The 22590-nt window shown below is 38.2% G+C and overlaps 1 protein-coding gene across 26 annotated transcripts in view; it reads right to left on the bottom strand.

Moving 5' to 3' along the window:
• The window catches only part of mark2a (MAP/microtubule affinity-regulating kinase 2a), a 56788-nt gene that overhangs the window by 11357 nt on the left and 22841 nt on the right, over positions 1–22590 (bottom strand). For 14 of the 26 annotated variants that reach the window (XM_079834770.1, XM_079834781.1, XM_079834782.1 and 11 more), the window contains exons 2-14: positions 13137–13292; positions 11714–11767; positions 11332–11380; positions 10972–11037; positions 10160–10230; positions 9316–9372; positions 8958–9194; positions 8762–8881; positions 5781–5916; positions 5019–5131; positions 1544–1664; positions 1329–1456; positions 1142–1230 (exon numbers count right to left, since the gene is read on the bottom strand). In XM_079834770.1, coding sequence (XP_079690896.1) covers positions 1142–1230; positions 1329–1456; positions 1544–1664; positions 5019–5131; positions 5781–5916; positions 8762–8881; positions 8958–9194; positions 9316–9372; positions 10160–10230; positions 10972–11037; positions 11332–11380; positions 11714–11767; positions 13137–13292 — 1397 coding nt within the window. The remainder of the gene's footprint in view (positions 1–1141; positions 1231–1328; positions 1457–1543; positions 1665–5018; positions 5132–5780; positions 5917–8761; positions 8882–8957; positions 9195–9315; positions 9373–10159; positions 10231–10971; positions 11038–11331; positions 11381–11713; positions 11768–13136; positions 13293–22590) is intronic. The other 12 variants (XM_079834759.1, XM_079834774.1, XM_079834773.1 and 9 more) reach the window with 1 other exon arrangement.

The raw sequence follows: 22590 nt of genomic DNA, 5'->3' as shown, positions 1-22590 counted from the left end.
AATGCCGTTACAATAGTTGGTATGCTGCCCAGAGGGTTTAAGAGGACATGTGCAGCTTGTGTTTCTGCAAAAAAGCACTTACATTTTCAGCTTGAACTATAGAGTTATCCAAATCATCTTTTTGGAATAGAACTGCTTATCTAGGTGGATGAAAATCTACCGTTTAAGCTTGGAGTCAGTAAACAATTTTTTTTAAGAAAGTAATACTTTTCATTTATCAAGGACATACTAAATTTATCAAAAGTGGTCAGTGAAGACATTTATAATGTTACAACAACAAAAAAAAACATTGTGAAATTTCTATTCAAAGAAACCTAAATTATATATAGGTTTCCACAAAAATATTAAGCACAACTGTTTAAAATTTTTGATAAATGTTTGTCGAGCAACAAATCAGCATATTAGAATCATTTCTAATAACATTCAAGACATTGAAGACTTGCGTAATGATGCTGAAATTATGCTTTGCCATCACTAGAATAAATTACAGGATAAAAAATTAAACAGTGATAATATTTCACAATATTAACACAGTTTTAGTATATTTTTGATCAAATAAATGCAGCCTTGGTGAGCATAAGAGACTTATCAAAAATACAAATGATACAGACCACAAACTTTTTAAAGTGTTATGGTTATTCTCTTGCAATTGAGATAATTTTTTACATCGATTCATTGTAAGCGTATAGCTATAAATTATTGCTTGTGCTAATCCATAGAATGCCACGACAGACATTAAGTTGAAAATAACCTGGAATATTATTTTATTGTATTAAAAGGAACCCAAGCTGTCAAGCCTTTAAACCATTACTCTCTTTTAATCCTTGGACTAATTCTACGTTCCCGAAGGCGTCGCAAATCTAGCTGAACAGATTTCAGCTCCGTGCTGCGCTCAAATGTGTGCAATTGTCAATGTGTGAATGTATGTGTGTGCATAACAGGATTATGTTTCCCATGCTGGCAGGGCAACAGCCTGACAGAATGAGTCGAGAGCAGAGAAGCTTTCCAAGTCTAAATATACATATATGCGCATACACTACTTTTAACACCAGTCCACTTTGCAGAAATGAATTTGATAGGCTCTTCCATGTGATTCGTGGTTGGAAAGGAAGACTGTGCATAAAGAGGAATGTGGCAGTACCTGTCCTTGCCGTTCTGTACTCCCAGAGTGGCTCTCTCAGTGATTGGAGAGTTCCTACTGCGGCTGGTGCCTGTGGACAGGATGCTGTTCTATACGGCACATAGAGAGCAAACAGAGAAATCAGTGACGTGAGATCACAACCCTGATGCCTATCAGTCATCGGCTCCTCAGGGGGCTCTGTACTCACAGTGGAAGGGGTAGGAGTTTTCTTATGGTCTCCGGAGATCAGCGGGCTGGGAGGGACTTTACTGGAGCTGCTTGAACTGGCGATGTGCTTACTGTCGCCCTGAGGACGCTTGGTGGAAACAGAGGAGCCTGTGGTGGAAAGGGAAAACGTTTGAGATCTACAAACCAATAAGGCAGTGCTTATTGTGGCTTATGACTAGAAGAATGATGCTTTACTTTGGTCTGTGGATCTGCGCGACTTCTGATTGGAGGTGCTGCGTTGTGCCTTGTGAGAAGGTGATTGGGCGTTGTTTGTGAGGTCAGTGCTTAGGCGGGGCTTTATTGATAATTCATCCAGCTAGGAGGGAGAAAAAAAAATACATTTATGTGCTCATCACTTTAAATCTGCAAAATAAACTCTCATACATATTGTAAATAAATATATATGAATTAGAGCTGCATGAATGATCGTTAAAAGATTGCCATCTTGATTCAAACACCCACACAAGCTTATTCCTAAATGACAACATTTCACCAATGCCTATTAAACCTTTGACGTGTGATCACAGCGAGTAAGAGAGAGCAGCTGTGATGTATAGATATGAAACAGCTTCACAAACAGTCATTTTAACTACACAGTATCATTATTTCTATCTTTTAGTTAGATATAAACACTAGGGGTGTAACGGTACACAAAACTGATGGTTCGGTACGGATTCGGTACAGCAGTTTTACAAAATTGCTTTTTATTAATTTTTATTCAACAGTGGATTAATGAAAAAAAAATTGTGTCTGTCCTTAAATTAATTCAGTTATAACTAAAAGTTTCTTAAAGATAATGCTGTAAACTATATACAGGGAGTGCAGAATTATTAGGCACGTTGATTTTCTGATCATATTTTTTTTCCAGGCACATTTGACCAATTCCAAACCACAGTAATCCTAATAACTACTATTGATTTAGTATTTAATAATGTATAAGTGATATATAATTGTTCATGAAGGCTGGAAATGAAAATCACCTTATATTCAGGTGTGCAGAATTATTAGGCATGTTTTCTTTTACAGATAAATTGAGCCAAAAAAGAGATTTAACTCAGACTGAAAAGTCAAAAAGTATTAAATGCCCATGAGAAGGATGCAATACTAATGCAATACTAGACATTGCAGTTAAGGCATGACCATTGGACAGTGAAATGCTCGTTGGGTCAGCAGGATCTGACAAAAACAGGTGGTGAAGAAAAGACACCTGTTAACTGCAAAAGAATGAAGAATTAAGGTGAAGAATTAAGGGTGAAACCATCAGGAACCCTTTAGTCTCCAGCGCCACCATTTTCCAAAGCTGCAACCTACCTGGAGTCTCCAGAAGTGCAAGGTGTCAGGATCTCAGAGACTTCAGTTAGGTAAAGAATCCTAAAAAATGACCCCCACTAGATAAGAATCACAAGCTGAAGTGTTGTAAAATACATGAAGAAGGTTTTTTTATAGGCTTTATGGACAGATAGGTTGAGAGTGACTCTTGAAGGACCAGCACCACATCCTCTAGTACCTCTGTTTGAAGAATTCATCTTCCCGAATCTGGCAGTACGTTTTGGGAGTTCATTTTAGTCCATCCTGAAGTCCGTTTTGCAGAGATGGACTAAAAATGAACTCCCAAAACGTACTGCCAGATTCTGGAAGATGAATTCTTCAAACAGTGGTATTAGAGGATGTGGTGCTGGTCCTTCAAGAGTCACTCTCAACCTATCTGTCCATAAAGCCTATAAAAAAACCTTCTTCATGTATTTTACAACACTTCAGCTTGTGATTCTTATCTAGTGGGGGTCATTTTTTAGGATTCTTTACCTAACTGAAGTCTCTGAGATCCTGACACCTTGCACTTCTGGAGACTCCAGGTAGGTTGCAGCTTTGGAAAATGGTGGCGCTGGAGACTAAAGGGTTCCTGATGGTTTCACCCTTAATTCTTCACCTTAATTCTTCATTCTTTTGCAGTTAACAGGTGTCTTTTCTTCACCACCTGTTTTTGTCAGATCCTGCTGACCCAACGAGCATTTCACTGTCCAATGGTCATGCCTTAACTGCAATGTCTAGTATTGCATTAGTATTGCATCCTTCTCATGGGCATTTAATACTTTTTGACTTTTCAGTCTGAGTTAAATCTCTTTTTTGGCTCAATTTATCTGTAAAAGAAAACATGCCTAATAATTCTGCACACCTGAATATAAGGTGATTTTCATTTCCAGCCTTCATGAACAATTATATATCACTTATACATTATTAAATACTAAATCAATAGTAGTTATTAGGATTACTGTGGTTTGGAATTGGTCAAATGTGCCTGGAAAAAAAATATGATCAGAAAATCAACGTGCCTAATAATTCTGCACTCCCTGTAGGGAGCCCTTACTTACATATTGCTATTAAAGATTAACAACAGAGCCCAAACTATTAGCCTAAATTCAGTTGCTATTTATTTTTAGATATAATAATCAACACTCATAAGCTTCACATAAGGTTTTGCATTAACTTCTAAATCTAATTATTATTTTTTCTCCAATTTGTTGTTGAAATATAATCATTTAGTGGCTGTAATTTTCATGACAGGTTTATTTAAACATATATCAAATAAACAAGACATCACTAACAGGCTAAGTAGTATATAATGAATATATATAGGCTAATATAATGAATAAATAGGCTAATATTGTGCATGTATTCAGTGAAAGAGTTAATCTCTCTAGTGAACTCTAGTGAATCTCTCACAGCTATGGACACGGAATGACTTCTGAGGTAAACGTGATTCTACATGACATTGTTTACAAGCTGTTTTATTGTCTTTCCGTGGTTGAAACACAGATGGAGCGATTACACAACATATGATACGTTTCAGTAAGTTGTAATGTACACGCTGCTGCTTGAAGTTGAACTGATACGCGTCTATCAGTTACGTCACATTAAAGAGCGTTAAAACGGCATTTATCGTTTGAATAAAATGGATCGTTATCGTGATAAAATGGACTGAATACTCAATATGTTTGTGTGGGAACTAGGATTGAAGTGTGTTCGGCGCTTTAAACAAGCCGACTGTTAACTGTTAAAGATTGCATTCATAACCGTTCGGTACACACGCGCACCGAACCGAGAGCCCTGTACCGAAACGGTTCAATACGAATACGTGTACCGTTACACCCCAAATAAACACTGATGTCTACAGTAGCGATCAAAAGTAAAGTAAATCACCGTTTAAAACTTGACGCTTCAAATAAAGATAGTATCAGTTACATCCCTACTCCAGTAGGTGGTGACAAAACGTATTTCACATTGAATCATTCATTAAAGAGATTTGTTCAAAAACGCTGATTCATCCAGTAGGCGTAATTAATTTTATCTTAAACAGAAAAATCACAAGTCACAATTTATCCAGAATCTGCACACTCTAATATGAATAATAAGATGCCTTTTTAAAGACTAATTATGGAAATTCTCTGCATCGTTCGCTTAATATAGCAGTTATAGTAAATATAATGAAAATATATAAAAAAAGAAAGAAAAAAGAACCAAACAAAAATGAAAATAAAAGCAGAACAACAAAAAAACAAAGCAACGGGAAAAAAACTGATCAAAACAACAAACAAAAAAATTATAAAAAATTACAGCCCTACAAATTTCAAGCACAAACACAGATATTCATATGATCTTTAGAGTTGCATACCTCTGAGTTCCTATAGTCCAGTAATAAGTAAGTTGCCATGACATCATTGTATTTTTGGTTGATAAGGGAGTCTTGTATCTCCTCTAAAGAGTATCCCATTCGTAGCATAATATCTGAGGACACAGAACAAAGGGTTAAATAAAGTAGGAAAAGAGAGCTTACAAGTTTGATGACAACATGCTGAATTAGAGTTTTATATTTACAGTGTTTCCTCAAGCATAACTGTCTCAATGTGTATTCTAAGTTGTACTGGATGTTTGGGTGGGTGATTTATTTCTGGATCAAGCCAAACAAGCCCATCCCATGTCCCAATATTCTGGTCACTATAAATGGCTAAGATTCCTTCAAAAATGCAATCCACTAGTCAAAAAGGTCTGACTGCTTAGAAATGTAAAAACATTTAGGGTATAACTTATGTCTGTAGTACAAATGGTGCAACATGAATTACCCACCACATTTTAATACTTAGGGAAAGGGATTACATATCCCTAACCCCAAGTATAAGTAAAACAACTAAATATTTTGATTAAAAAAAAATGATGCAAACCATTTCAAACACAAACAGTAAAGAGACAAGAAAACAGGAAATTTGAAAGCAGGAAAATCATCAATGGTTGCTTTAACTCACAAATAAAGATGCTCAGATGAGCTGCTGTAAAGAATTCAGATCCAGTCCCATCACCAAGATTTATTACCCAATCATAACCCATCTCTGTCTTAAATCCCACCCACCACCAAAGCCCCGGGCCACGTCTACCCCACCTCTCTTCCAACCCCCTGCACTGATGGGGTGCTGACCTGTCCTCTTAGGGTCCTTGTAGTCGGGTTGGGGTTCGATGTAGGGCTTCAACTCGTCGTCCTCATGGCCCACGTTCATCCACCGGTCCTTCATGATCTGCTGCTGAGTGTAAGCAGAAAGAAAGGGTACAAAGTGGAGAGATCATATTAGGCGGGTAGTAATTAGGTATGCACCGAAATGAAAATTCTTGGCCGAAACCGAAAAAGAGGAAACCAAGGCCGAAAACCGAAACACCGAAAGAAATTATGCCAATTATTAGTACCATTGCATTTATGGCTATGACTATGTACTAACTTTACTAAAATCAAGGCATTGCCATTGCATAAATTAATATTAAAGTTTCAAAGAATAAATCAATTACAAATTATGCCAATATTTATTTAGCACATTGCAACAATGCACAGTATAAAATAAAATTCAAACTAAAATGTTTAACTTGACCCCACTCATTTGTACATTAAATAATAATGTACAGGCCTACAGAAAGGTTTTAAAATTAAATGTTCTCTCATAAAAACAAAGTGCATTTAAAAAAAAATTCTGTAGGACTACTACAAGAAAGTGCATTCAGAACAAGTGCAACTGCTTAAGGATACAACTATTTTCTCTGTAGGCCTTCAACATAATAGTGTATCAAAAGAAAGACTGCCATAGCTCATATGTTAACACAAAACTGACGGTTCCGTACGGGTTCGGAACAGCAGTTTTACAAAATGGCTTTTTATTTATTTTTATTGGTTTACTGAAGAAGAAAAAAAAGTATCTGTCCTTAAATGAATTAAATTATAACTAAAAGTTTATTGAAGATATTGCTGTAAACTATATAGGGAGCCCTTACTTGCACATTAATATTAAAGGTTAACAACAGAGCCCAAACTATTAGCCTAAATTCAGTTGCTATTTATTTTTAGGTCTAATAATCAACACTCAAATAACACAGTACGCAAACATGTAAACTTCACATGAGGCAGTTTTTGCAATAACTTCTAAATCTAATTATAAAATAGTTTTTTATCCAATTCGTTGTTGAAATATAATAATTTATACACAGTTTCTGTCATTTTCAGGACAGGTTTATTTAAACATACATGAAATAATCAAGATATCATTAACAGGTTAAGTTGAATATAATGAATATAACGGCTAATATAGGTAATATATTTAGTTAAAGAGTTGATTTACTCTAGTGAATAAAATTCTGTGGACACTGAATGACTGCCTGAGGTAAATGTGATGCTAAAGTTACATGACATTGTTTAGTTTACAAGCAGTTATATTGACGTCTTTTCGCCGTTGAAACACTGATTGAGCGATTACACCACATATGATACGTGACAGTAAGTTGTAATGTATCCTCAACATACCTTAGATGTTCATTCATGTTTATTGGCGTTCACAGATGATCGCGTTCACGCGTGCGCACGCCGCTTAAACTGTGATGTGATCAGTGATGCCACATTAAAGAGCGTCAAAACGGCATTTATCGTTTGAATTTCGTGATACATGTTGATCGATGTTGGTGTGGGAACTCGGATTGAAGTGTGTTCCGCGCTTAAAACATGCCCACTGTTAAAGATTGCATTCGGAAACCGATCGGTTTCACAGTGAAGTCTGTTCCTCTTCTCATCGAGAACATGAGCTGCTGCAGTGAACAGCTGGACTGAACAGCTCTCGCTGTCAGTGCGTGTGCATGGAGCAGACGTGGGTGTTTCTCGGATATACTGAAACACGTCCACACCGCAGACATGTTGCTTCAGACAAGCATGTGCAGGTCGCGGTTTCTGTTTGCGTCATCACAACATTTCGGCGATAAAAGTATTTCGGCTGAAAACCGAAAATGCACTTTTGGGCCATTTTCAGCCGAAAATGTTCGGTGGCCAAATATTCGGTGCATCCCTAGTAGTAATGTAATGCAAAAAGAGTTGGCCTTTATGAAAGGGATGCACAGAGAGTCAACTGAGGGCAGCACTTCAAAAATCACATCACGCAGTGCTGAAAAGCTATATCACTCCATTAAAAACATATCAATCTGCAAACAGTTGTTTATGCAGAGTCTAAGCCTCAGACTATACGCCCACAGACCCTTCATGAACAGTCTGATGCATATTGCACACAAAAATAGCAATGGCTTTTATGTAATTTCCAGGAATCAAGGTTTTTAATCAGTCCATTGTGTTTACCAGGTATCTGCACAAGAACAACTGCACACTGGATTTACCACAGTTTGAGAGGTTTAATGACATTGAATATTACATACAATATTCAAAAGACTAAGTCATTGGCAGTATTTTATGAATATACAATTTATACTGTTTTTTATTGTGTTTTTTATAATGTTTGCACATTTGGACAGTTACAGTCTGATTGGAAATTATGCATACATTTTCCTGTTCAAGAAATGTTATTTGTCATGTCTCATTTCTTCTCAAGTTTCTCACTGACAACTCACTGTTGTCTCCTTGGTAACCAAGTACACTGATCTTTGGGGGGGGGGCAAAATGTATCCCTTTGTTCAGGGCCTTTTTTCAAACAACAGTAAAATGGTTTATTATTTTACATTAATTGTTTTAAACATAGCAATTCATTTTTGATAGTTTCATATTTTAAGATTGAAAGTCTGGGGCACATAAAATCTATACATAATAAAAATCAATCTCTAGGACATAAAGTGCTGAAATCAAAGCAGCACAAATATATTCTTGGCCAGAATAAGCTGCAATGAAGACCAGACTCTACTACACCAACAGTTAAAAGTTAAAGTTGTTAGCCATTTTAATGCTTGGATTTTTTAAATATAACTCTGATTGTATTTGTCTGAAAGAAGAATGTCATATACACCTAGGATGGCTTGAGGGTGAGTAAATTTATTTAGGATCATTTTCATTTTTAGGTGAACTATCCCTTTAAGACACAAGATTGCATCAGTACTTATGCATGTACAAACCTCAAGGCTCCCTCTCTTGGTTGGGTTGAGTATAAGGAATTTCTTCAGTAAGTTCTCACAGTCGGTCGACATATAGAAGGGAATCCTGTACTTGCCCCTCAAAACACGTTCTCGCAGCTCCTAAGAACACCCAAACACAAATATTTAGAATATAATGCAAAGCGGTTGACCTTTACTCCCATTTCTCTGTGCTCACCTTTAGGTTCTGTCCATCGAACGGCAAAGAACCACTGACCAGTGTATATAGTATGACCCCAAGACTCCAGACGTCCACCTCCGGTCCGTCGTACTTCTTGCCCTGAAAGAGCTCGGGGGCAGCATATGGAGGGCTGCCACAAAAAGTATCCAGCTTGTTGCCCAGTGTGAACTCGTTACTAAAGCCGAAATCGGCAATTTTTATGTTCATGTCTGCATCCAAGAGCAGGTTTTCTGCCTGTAAGCAAGGGAGGATCTTTAGTGATTATGTATTTAAGGATGAAACCAAACCTGCACCAGTATAGAAGACTACACTCACAAAGGAAAATACATAGTGTGTGAAAATGTATCTTGTGTACCTTGAGGTCTCTGTGGACAATGCACTTCTGGTGACAGTACTGCACTGCTGACACAATCTGCACACACACACACACAAACAATAACTTATAACTGACTGCTAAAACTATTTGTTTGATGATTTTAAACGTTAGTGGATTTTAAGCATCATTTACACATCGCATTGTCATCAACATTAGCAAAATGCGTCTCCTTGAATGACCTCCTCAAAAAGAGGATTGAACGATCAGACTCCACTTACACCATTACTGAATTCGGTCTACTCGTGATCGGACCAACCATGTGAACTAGGGCTGTGCAATCTTTTTAGCATTGATATTGCAATGTGTGCACCCGCGATAGTCATATATATATCCTGCGAGGTGACTATCGCGGGTGCACACACACACACACACACACACACACACACACACACACACACACACACACACACACACACACACACACACACACACACACACACACACACACACACACACACACACACACACACACACACACACACACACACACACACACACACACACACACACACACACACACACACACACACACACACACACACACACACACACACACACACACACACACACACACACACACACACACACACACACACACACACACACACACACAGCAATATGAAAACAATTTCATGTCCCATTCTGACATTCAGTTTGGAGTTCAGGAGATTGTCTTGACCAGGACCACACCCTTAAATGCATTGACGCAAATGCCATGTGATTGGTTGATTAGATAATTGCATTAATGAGAAATTGAACAGATGTTCCTAATGTATTCATCCAACAGTGAGTGAGTGAATAAAAAACATGCATAGCCTCTCACCTGTCTAAATTTGGCTCGGGCCTCTTTCTCTTTCATTCTGCCATGGGCAACGAGGTAATCAAACACCTCACCTACAAATTAAAAAGAGGAACAACAGTCTCGTTTAGAAAATAAACGGATGCACAAATTGGAAAGGCAAGCTAGAGTCTAGCAGTGGTACAATACCAGCCTCTGGTACTTAACTATAAATCGATACCTTGGAAAACAAATAGGTGACTGATGAAATTAAACTAGAGCCGTCAATAAATTTTATATTTATAATTCATGATGTATACGTGTTGGGATCTGCAATTTGTTTGCATGACATACAAAGTAGAATATGTGGGTGCCAGTGTTTCCTATGGAATGCTGTCTCTGCAGTGGGATGTTTTTGCAGCTGTCGTCTGAAGGTCTTAATGTTTGTAAAAAAAACAATTCATACTTAAATTGTGCAATAGAAACAGTGCAAATTATTTAAGTTCTCTTAACATCCTATTTAGATTTGATGTAGATCCATTACAGAATGCTTTTAAAGAATCTCACGCATAGATGCAGTCATTTTTACATTTCACGGCACACTGACTAAATCACTGAACTGTGCTGAACAGCAGCGCATTTTCATCCGGGTCAGGCAATGAAATTTGAAGAATGAAGATGTAGTACCATGGTAAGTTTTGGTATTTAATGGGTACTATAGACTGAGAGCCACATCCTGTCTATAGTGAACTAGAGGCATAACAGTTTACATAACAGTTGAACTTTCATATTACATCCGAGAGAAAGAAACGGTACAGGATGTAACAGGGTAAAAAAAAAAAAAGGAGAGCTCTAACCTCCGCTGGCATATTCCATCACCAGGTAGAGAGTCTTATCGGTCTCAATCACTTCAAATAGCTTCACTACATGAGGACAGAAGAGGAAAATGTCAGAAAGGTTGAACTCACAGACACAATTTGCTTTACCTAAATGCAATATTCAGCACGCTAGCTAAAGACTAAAAATCATTTTGATTTGGGTCATTCCCAAGAGGTTTTACGCTCACCAAATCCAGTTGCACAGAAAAACATTGACATTTGGACAAGGATTAATGAACCCAAAAATGGGAGGAAAAAACAGTGGGTACTGCCAAAACCGGAAAACTGGAGACTCAAGCTGAGAGACTTAAGGGCGATTTGTCTGTCAGTTAAGCTCACCGATATTTGGGTGATTCAAGAGCTTCATGATCCTCACTTCCCGAAATAGCTGAAAACGGAGACAGAAGATGTCAATGTGCTGCAAACAGATGATGTGTTTGTCCTTCACAGAGCATAAATATTTCAAGCTTGTGCACATGAGTAAGATGTGGTTAAGAACCCCCAACCAACCCTTTACTTCAGGAAGTACTTGAGCCTAATTTCCTATAATTAGCTGCCATGGGCCCTACAGAGAAAAGGCTTTACGTCTTGAAAGTCGCAAGGCAACAGGAAGAGACACAACTTAACAGGGGTGGGAGAGTTAAAAAAGAAAACAAATTACAAGTAAACGTCTGAAATTTAATTCTGACCCGATTCCGACTTGAGGAAGGGTCACACTCACCTTTTGAAGACTGGAGGAATTGAGCTGAGTCTTGTCTATGATTTTCACCGCCACCTGATCGAGAGGGTAAAGAGTTCAGTTTGGACAAGCGCAAGGAAAAGCCCTGAGGCGGAAGGCACACATCAGCTTTGGTCTGCATTTATACAGATCACAATCTCACATCATCAGGAAACAATTCACCACGGCACATTGAGATTACAGCGCGCTGCTCCTGCGGCGAGTGCACACACACGCAAACCCACAGTTGTGCCCCCCTCTATTCTATCAAGTGCGTCTCAGACACCATGCAGACCCATATTAGCAGGTATGGGCATCCAAAAACAAGCCGAATGTCAAGGGTGCTGAATCATGCACCAGGAACAGCCAGTGGAGGTTTCATTTAATAAAAACTGGACCGCAAAAGGTAACGTGATCAGCTCATTATGCAGGAAGGTGTAAATGAACAGCTGTATTCCAAACGCGCATAGTATTTGTGCGATATAACAGATGCACCAATGAATTACTATTATAAATAACATATTAGAGCTGATTATGTCCTGTCAATTACTAAATATACTATATCCTTATACTAAACAATATACTAAATCCTTTTTTTATTTATTTACACAATTTTCTATCTCAGCTGGTCTTTATTTCATGTTGAAAAAGGGTAATAAAGCACCTCAAATTTGTGATGTAACGGAAATAGCGACAGATCTTTTCTTCCATATTGTGACGTACAACCAAGTGAGAAATTATTTAAAAAAAGGAACAGCTTGGTTCAATTCACTGGTTGTTTATTGGATTGCGGCAGATGTAAATGTGAGCTTGCAGTTGACACAACTACTGGAGAAGTCTGGCATGTCACCAAAGACAAGTCTGTTGAGTCATGATATTTCAATTAAACAAGAAGGTCTAAAAAATTCAACATGTATGGATGAAATCCCAATAAGATCAATAATATGCACTTAGAAAATAGGATTTTCTATTACATGCTGACTTTAATGACCAAACTAAAAATGTGAGAAAACGTATTTAATAAAAAAACAAAAAACAAAACAATATGCGTCTAATTAATTAGCAGTTTAAAATTGTGTTTGTAAATCAAACCCAATAACCTGTGCGATACCCAATACCAACAAAAATACAGTTTAATGATATTATTGGGACATACTATATTGCCATTTCTACTGAAAAGTCTCATCACTATTGAAGTACACACTTTCAGTGGAAATTTTTCCTGAGAGGGATCAGGTGGATGGCTGCTGCGGTTACTTTATCTCAGAGGAGTCAGATTTGAGCTAACAACTGAGTAGCATGTTTATCATCATCTTCATTATGGAGATAAGACAAATGATTCAAAGACATTCCACTCATCTGACAAATCACAAGCCAATTAAACAGCTTTTGGATTTTTTCTTTGGGGGTTAAACTCAATCCTCACCTCTTTGCCAGTGAGGACGTGCTTGGCCAGTTTGACCTTGGCGAAGTTGCCTTTGCCGATGGTTTTCAGGAGCCTGTAGCAGCCGATGTGGGGCTGCTCGTCTGCTGTGGAGTGGGGCATGTTGCAGCGCCCCCCGGGCTTTGAGTCGGAGTGAGACTACAAAGGGAGAGAGAGAAGAGAGAAAAAAAAAAAGTTTAGGCCAGTGTTTGTTTTTCCTCAACTATTCCAGACCACAGTTCTTCACCTGGGAACGGTTATAAATGTTGAACCTAAACGCACAGATGGGAGGTTTGCAGAGCCCTGCTTTAATAATATTCTTATCAGAGCTCAAGTGATTCTGATTGGATAGGACTGTCGCCAGTCACCATCTGATTCTCACACTAAGCAGACATGCAGAGGGAGGCAGAGATGAAGAGTGAGGTAGAAAAAGGAAGAGACTGTGGAAAAAGAGCAGAGATTAGGGATGCACCACAATTTCATTGGTTTTTGCCTGAGAGAAAACAGGCAGAAAATCTTGGCCAAAAATGAGAACGGAAACCCCTTTGACATCCAATAACAGCATCACTGACCTCAAAAAGCAGATTAAATGGTTCGGGTTTACTTTAAGTAAACCGCAGCTGTTGATGGACGATATATTGTTGGGAAAGAGTCGCATTTCCTATCTGTCTATGTTAAAGTCCCAATGGCAAACTATAAATACTTTGTTCAACCTCTTGGTTATTAATACATTAATCCAATGATTGCACAAAATCATACGAGTATCTTATGTAGCACATCTAGGGTTGGGTACCGTTCACATTTTAACCGGTACCTGAAATTCGGTACCGGTTCCCAACGGTACCTTTTTTTGGTACTTTAGGGATGTTTACATCAATAATTGTAAAGAAACATTTATAGAAGTGCTATTGACATTAGGGATGCAGCAATTAACCGCGCTTAAAAACATAATGTTTAATTAACCGTAAAGGCTCTGCTACACCGAGTGTTTCTTTTGCACGGAATGGAACTGTTGCAACTTGCACAAAACGAAAACAAAGTTACACCAGCGGTGCACCAGCTTAAAGTGCCGTGCTTATCAGAGACACGAAGGCTACTTCTGTACACACTGGATTAACTGTGGCAGAGGGACCAAACAGCTAAACTTCATTTCCACCAAAGAAACACCTAAAGTTGTCTTTAGCTGAACCCTTTGCGTGAGTTATTTTTAAAGCGACCGTTATTTTTGAACGTATTATTTCCATGCCGACGCATCATGCAGTCACAATACAGATAAGTATCGCGTTTATTTCTTTTTTTATTCAAAATATTTACAAACTTTTTAACTATATCATGAATTATGATATATTCTGAATGTCAAATATGTGGAAGTGAATGTGTTTTGTCGTTTAAAAACACCTTTATAATGATCATGTTAGTTGATATAGGTGCGATGAGTTTGCAATTCAGAGGATCTGTTTTCATCATGTAAATTCATCAATTTTCCCCAAAATATAGTGGCCTGTGAACATGGGAGAAGAAAAAAAACTTTCATGCACAATGTGTATATGATATGAATAAAACATTTAAATTATAATTGAAAGCATTATTATTGCAGCTTCCATAGATATCAGTGTATTTAATTTAAATTTAACAAACTATACGTCTTTTTTTATACAGGCTAGTAATTCATTTAAATGTTTATTTAAATCTCTGAAACCTCAAATAAACATTATGTGGTTGAATAGTGATATATGAATAGTAATATATGAAAAGCACTGAGCTCAGCAGCAGCCAAAGCGTGGAAGCACGTTTTAATTTATTAGAGATGCAAACAAACCAAAATAATAGACATGACTTTCTCAGGCCACATGTAAAATTAGATTAATAATTAAAAAGATTATTAAAATGAATATGTATGGATGACAGTAACAGTTCAGTTTATTCCCCTCACACTGACATGGATGTTTACAGAGCTTTTGTCTTTAATATTATTTTGTGCTGTATTATTTGGTTACTGTGTTATTTCTGGTTCAAAAGGTAGCAAAAAATAACACTTCAAAATCTAAAGTGTTCATGTGATTTTATACATTGTTGTGAAATGAATGAATGCATAATAATCGTTAAACCGAGATTATTTCTCAGACTATAATCGTACCAACAAAATCTATAAATCGCTGCATCCCTAATTGACATTATACCAGAGCTGCCTTGGTCACTGTCTGCCATTGTCTGTGATGTTTGCTTAGTAAATAGTAGGCTACTAGCTACTTAACTGAATTCTTAAACAACCATATACATTTTTTTTTCTTTTTAATTGGATTTCTATGAAAAGATTTCCCACAAATTCTGTGTTGTGTATTTTCTGGTAATCAAATGAAGACCTAAAACATTCATTTAATTTATCTTTTAATTGAATTAAACTTTTAAAAGTGCTGCACAACTGACCTTTATACTGTTAAAATTAAAACATGGAAGAAAAAATTGTGATTTATTATTGAAAAAAAAAAAGATTATTATTATAACATTAGTGTTAGAATTATTATTACATAAAGACGCATCTAAATTCTACTGTACAACAGTCATTTATTTGTCAAGTTAAACCGAACTTATTTTGACGGGTTGATGTAAAGACCTTTGAGTTTCTGTGTGTTTATGATATGACGATAGATTTTCTCAAATGAAACAGTAAAATGCTCATGAAGGGACTCTCAGGCTCTGGAGATGACGTTCATGCGTTCATTTCCTCATATGAGATGGCAGAGATGGAAACATGCGACCGTCACGCACGATTCAGTATGTGTAAGGCAAATTAAACTGCATTATTAGTATTTAAATAGTCTTTTTGCGGTTTAATATTCACAGACACTAGTCTATATCACCAGATGCGTTCTCTAGGGGTGTGCATTGGCACTGCCCTCACAATTCGATTCGATTACGATTCACCAGGTAACGATTCGATTCAATTCGATTCTACGATGCATTGCGATGCATCAAAATTCTACTGCACACAACAAGGCAAATTTTTAATCAGTCATGAGGCAATACAAGCAGTCAGATATTGAACAACAGATTTTATTGGCTGCTATGTGCTATGTGTCATTAAATAAACTAAAATTGAATGGTACAGGGTATTGGATATGGCATTATCAAACCTGAAAAAGAAAACCTAAATCACTGCTTTCAGTGCTTTGAATGAGAAATGTTTCTCTTCTCTCTGCTTTAGAACCATTTGAAATTATATAGAGCAATAATAACCAACTAAGCCAACTTTTTCCAGCAGTGAACATAAGTGGGGTTTTTTTTACACACAGTAAAAATCTCTAAGACAGGGCACTTCATGAACTCCTGTGCAAATATTAATCCGTAATTAGTCACACTATTGTAACAACAACCACCACCCAGGCACCCAGCAATAAAAATATTCAGTGCAACACACACAGTAACGTTGACACTAGCGACTCGTCAATTCTTGGCTGGGATGTGTCGACTTTTTGTGTTGTTCTTGTTGAAGCCAACTCAGGATGCCAACGATAAACATGGTTCGTGAAGTTAGTTGTATTGCCAACGTGCTTGATTTTAGTGTGGCAGGCGCGTTAGCAGGGCGTAAGCAGTGCGTATTTTTCAGCACGCCAAAAATACCGTGGCGGCACGGCAGCGCATCACAGGAGCAGAAGCAGCAGTGCCGCGATCGTTTCGGCGCCGAGTCTATTTTTGCCGCGCTGCTCACGCTGATTTAAAGCCACAGTGGATTGTTCTTGATCAAAACTGACCAGATTAACATGGAAAATAACAAATTTCACCATGAAATCATGTAGTGAAGTGCCCCGGGTGTTTCACAATCACCATATGACATCCAGAGCTGTTAAATTTTTTTAAAACACAACACTGCCAGACGTTTTTGCCCAAACTTCAAAAGCCTGTTTAAATGACTAAAACTAGAAGCATATATTCACTTTAATGTTAACTTACATTTATCATGTGAACTACTTATATACAACAAGTTATATGCATGTGTGTTTGGGACAGAGGGGAACACGGTCGCATTTGCAGCATATGCTGCCCATCATAAATCAAAGCACGAGACAGACGGGGCTCGGAGGAGAAGACCGGAAAATGTGACATAATGTACAATATTTGTCTGTATTTGCAATATACGAGCTGTGCGAGACAAACGCTGCCAGTGTGAATCCACAATGGGGGCGCGGGCTCCGGCTCTCCATACCCACCGCTCCTGCCCTGCTAACGCGTGCGGTGTGAAGCCGGCGTCAGAATCCGAGATGTGCCCAGATGTCCGCTTTCCAAGCTTTGGTGCGTTTTTAATTACCCATCTATCGCGGTCATCTCCCTCCGCCTCAGCCATCTTGATTGTTGTTGTTATGACCCTGGAAGTAATTTAAACTACACAACTTTATTGTCCAACTCAAGGCCAGAAAATAAACTGTGACATAATCGATTATGGCACTTTGCCGCATCGATGCTGAATCGTGCATGCCCCGCATTGCGATGCATCGCTGAATCGATTATTGTTGACACCACTAGCGTTCTCAGGTACCGAAATTTGGTACCGTTTGATTTAATGTGAATCAGAACTCGGCAGTACCTTAACAGGGTTTCTGCAGGTTTCATCAAGTCAAATTTAAGACTTTTTAAGACCATTGTGAATTAAATTTAAGACCTATATATATCACGCAATAAAAAAAACCATATAATATACATATAGGCATACAGGGTGTCTACAGACACACACATTGCATAAAGTAAAATAGTATATCAAATCATTCTGTTGTAGCTTTCATAACATAGTTGAAATGTTCACTGATGTCCACTACAGTGTAATGTAACAAAAGCCCAATTTAACCCCACAAAGTATCGTATCACCAAGCTTTTTGGTGGTATTAACAATTTATTCTGAAGTAATATTTTAGGGCTGTTACCAATCAAATGAAATAATTTATAGTGCAAAATTACAACTGCAAAAAATAATGTTATGAGATTAATGTTTTAAATAACATTTTGAATAGGCCTATACAAATAAGAAATTTTTAAACACATACTTTTAAATACACTAAAACACCAGTAGGTGGCGGTAAGTCACGTCATTTCAACTGACTGGTTCAAAGCGCTGTAACAAAACACAATGCGGAGTGTTGCTTGGTGAACGCGAAATAGCTTACTTCTGCGGTCATCTTTGTTTGGAACTATTTTCGTGGGTGAAACTGAACAAAACAGTCAATATGGTGTCTAAATTTACTACTTGTTTGTAGGGCTGGGCACCGAACGGCGATACTTTTATGGTATCGAACGAAAAACTCAGTCTATGAGTATCGAAAAAGGATTTATCTTTCGGTGCCAAATTTCGATTCCAAAAGCCAAGCGGCTTTTATACACTTATAAAAGTGGATGCCGAGTCAGCAAAGTGCAACATATGCGATAAGTATTGCAACCAAAGGCGCAAAAGGAACACTTTCTGTGAGACGCAAGTTCACAAACAGCGCGAGAGAATCACAGCGTGCGCGCGCTCTCTCTCTCCCTTTCAAAATGCTCAAATGGCTTCACATCAGCACTAAAATCGAGCTGCACAGTTGACACAGGATTTGCCACTTGCACAATCAAGGCAGTGTCGCATCGTCACTAAAGTTTATCATTTGCATTTATTTTTAAGTCTTGCCAGTGTTCAAACCGCTCAGCACACACACACACACACACACACACACACCTCACAAAAAGCTTGCGAGTAAAAATTCGCTGAAATGGTCAAATACACACAAATGTATATACTAAATTACCGTCTTGACGAGTATTAGGGCTGTCACTTTTTATCCGATATTCGAATATGCATTCGAACATGATGTGAAATATCCGCAATCAAACTAGATTTTTTTCCGGTTTTTACAGTGCCATGCACGGTACCCGCGAATATTGCTGAAACAGGTGAAAAACATCCTAACTGTGTCGGGTGCGGGTGCGGGTCGGACAAGGGAGAACACGGGTCTAAACAGTCACGTGCAAACGAATATATATAAAAAAATATATGCATGTATATTGTAGATGTGCAAAATCATCTACAATTCATATGCCTTGCCTGTATTTCAAGAATAATTTCAAATCCATATTAGTTTATTTGTGCCCGTGCAGCGCGCGTGCCCCTCCCAGGAGAAAAGCACAACCGCGCACGCAATCTGCCTGCACTCATCGATATGGGTCCTGAGGAGTTGAAGAAAAGATAGCCGCAAATGTGGAAGTTCATCTCTGAGGAAGCACGCAGATAACTGTGGTAACATAAAAAAAATACTGTTCGATAGAACTGCTTGTGCTTGGTTTGTTTCCTGAGTTTGGTCTCTTAATAACACTGTCTTAGTACATTAAGCCACATTGGGGGAAAAACGCTTAACGTGGAATTAAACGCGTTGCGTTCATATTCTGGGCTCATCTGACTTGTTGTACATAGTATACGTCATTAGTATTATGTTTACTGAGTTGGGTCTCTTAATAACAGTGTCTTAGTACATTAAGCAACGTTAAGCGTTTTAGAATGTCCTGGCTGAAGTTGTCCTGTGTTAATGGTCGTGTAATAACTTCTGTATGCTGGCAATAAACATTTTTGTAAGTGTGTCTGTAATGTGATATGCTAAACTGATTTTATTGCGGGTGCTGTTGTTTTTTTTGGGTCGGGTGGGGGACGCTCGTAGATATTCAAATATATTCGAATACATTGCTTGATATTTGATATCCGTTCGAATTAGATTTTCTCGAAAATGACAGCCCTAACAAGTATGCACGTAAACCCCGTCATGACTCGCGAGTGAACATTTGTGCAACTGCATGTAACCGTATCCGTGTTCGCTCTAAAGTAACAGCAGTCGAATAAACTGCTGCTGTCTCTGAGTTTCTCTTTGTCTTGTGTTGTTTGATTAACCTTTATGACACTCACTGCTCTTGAATGACTAACTTTTGCAACCTGAAGTGTAAGGATTAATCTAATTTAATTTATTCAGGGAAGACCAATATTAATTTACATTTGATTTCTTATTAAATGTCTTTAGTATTTCTTACCTCAATACTAATGTTAGACCTACCTGAAAATTTGTCTTTAAAAACAAAAATGCACTGCATGATCAAATATTTAGGTGAGATAATTATATACATTTATATGACAAGAGTCACCTAAGGGGGGATTCCCCCATTGTCAGAAATAAAATTCAGGCCCTGAATGAATGTCTGAAAAATTCCCTATAAATAATTCTACATGATAAAAAGAAGGCTTCAAATAGATCACTATCGGTGATCGTATCGGCAGATACTGCTTCCTGTGATCGACGATCGGTGATCGGCTCCAAAAATCCTGATCAGAGCACCCTTACCAAAAGCACAACCAGTTTTATTAATAATGTTACCCTGAGTGAGAAGTGTTACCAGAATTTGTTTAAAAAAACAAATCAGTGCTCATGCACTAGAGCTTAGATCGGGCTCAAAAAAAAATGAAGCCCAACCCTCCCCGAGCCCGTGCACGTTGTGTCCGAGCCCGGCCCGACCTGACACATTAGCTGTAATTATGAGCCCGAGCCCGATTTAAACCCGAGCATTTTTAATACGTGGGCGTTCTGAGAACAAGCCTGTAATGAGCGAAGCGGACGGGTGTGATGCTCCGCTCAATAATCCGCTCTATGCAGGTGCGCGCTCATGAACCGTTCACTGGTAAAACAACGCTCACTCAAATCCCGCTCAGACATGACATGCATCTGTACCCTACTAAAGGCCTACTTGTTGTAGCCATTAAACAATGTATTTTGTTTCATATTTATGTTTAAATATTATAATATTATTTTTGAAAATCATATCTGATTATGAAAAGTGCAGAGACACGAATGGGTCAGAAATGATTTTGGTGGTGATTATATTTTGTTTAATATTAAGTTTTGTTTTGTATGAAGCCCTTCTTTAAAATGAATCTCGTTTTGTATAAATTGTATCTTAATTTTAATCAAGGTTTCATCAGCCAATTGCTCGGATTTAATAAATAACAAGCAAATAGAGTAATAGCAGATTATAAGGGTGAGATGAAGTCACCCGGGAGCGATCACATGCATTGCACATGAACTGGAGTGCGTCTCATAAATAAACGAAACTCAGAAGGCTACTTGCCTCACAGACATGAAAAATATGTGTATAGAAAGCTTGAAATGTCTACTTTTCTTTAACTTCTAGTTAAGAAAAGAAATAGACTAGTTAAGCAATGCGCAGTGTTAACACGAGCAGCTCCTGACTGACGTCTCGGAGCGTTTCTGAATGCTGCGCTTCATCACTGCGTGTGCTGTGAGTTTAACACGCATTTTTAGACGAATCCTGACTTGTGCAACTTTGTACACATTTGTTTCTTAGTTGTAGTATTGCTTTGCTAAAAATATAGATTATTTCTGCTTATATTATGGCATAGCTTTCTGCCCACCCAAATAGGGTAATACAGTAATGATTAAAAAAAAGGGTAAAAGAGGATAGTGCCGGGAAATCTCGGCCCACGGGTCGGTTCGGGTCAAGTTCGGGCTCGGGCAGGGAATCTAAACTCTATCGTGCACATGACTCATGAGTAACAGTCACACAGTGTGAATTATCAAAAGACGTGATCAGAGAGAATCACCGATGAGTCGCGACGCCCCTGAGATATTTGGCATGCTAAATAACTAGACCTGTCGGCAATTCAAACTCCTGCTGTGTGAAATGTGTTTTGACTGAAAAATACATCGGCGATGACCTACAGCCAATGAGAGAGCAAGATACAGGGCAGCGGGAGGTTCGGGGAGGATTTATGGACCAGAATATCAGTATTTTAATAGATATATTTACAATTCTATCAAACAGAAACAAAGCACAAACATTTGCTTGACCATCCGCAACAGCAGCACGGTGCAAAATGATATATTTACCTCAAACTCTCTTTGCAAAACACTATCATTGCTCCCCGTGTCTCCAACCATTTCCTCCACCATAACCTTTTTTCTTTTCTCCTTTTTGCTGCAAATCAGCGCACAGACAATTTGGATTGCAAGCTTTCTGCAGTCTATATTTTTTGTAACAAATCCAGCCTCACACAAGACCTCCAGTCTGACGCACATGCGATCTCGTTTCCTTGTCACTTCTCGCGCGTGTTTGCTTGTGAAACGTAGTTTGCGGGCAGGACAGAGCTGTCGGCGATTCAGTACAGTCATGCAGTGTGAAACAACCTGTCGCCGATCTATCGTGCAGTGCGAACACAGCAGCAACTGAACGCTACCCCACAGAGTCATGCAGTGTTCAAAGAGCAGTGATCCGACAAGTTTGAAAATCGTGCAGTCTGAACTCTGCATTAGGCTTTCTATGTGACCGCTTTGGGTGTGTGAAAAATATTGCGATAATTATCGTTTTATCGCCCAGCCTTACACTGAAATGAGTATTCTTTCGTGTGTTCATGCGATTGAACTGATTAATTTGTCAAGACTTG

Source organism: Gobio gobio, assembly GCF_949357685.1.
Source record: "Gobio gobio genome assembly, chromosome: 14".
Taxonomy (NCBI): domain Eukaryota; kingdom Metazoa; phylum Chordata; class Actinopteri; order Cypriniformes; family Gobionidae; genus Gobio; species Gobio gobio.
Note: the sequence above shows the minus strand (reverse complement) of the source record. Positions and strands in the feature narration are given on the sequence as shown.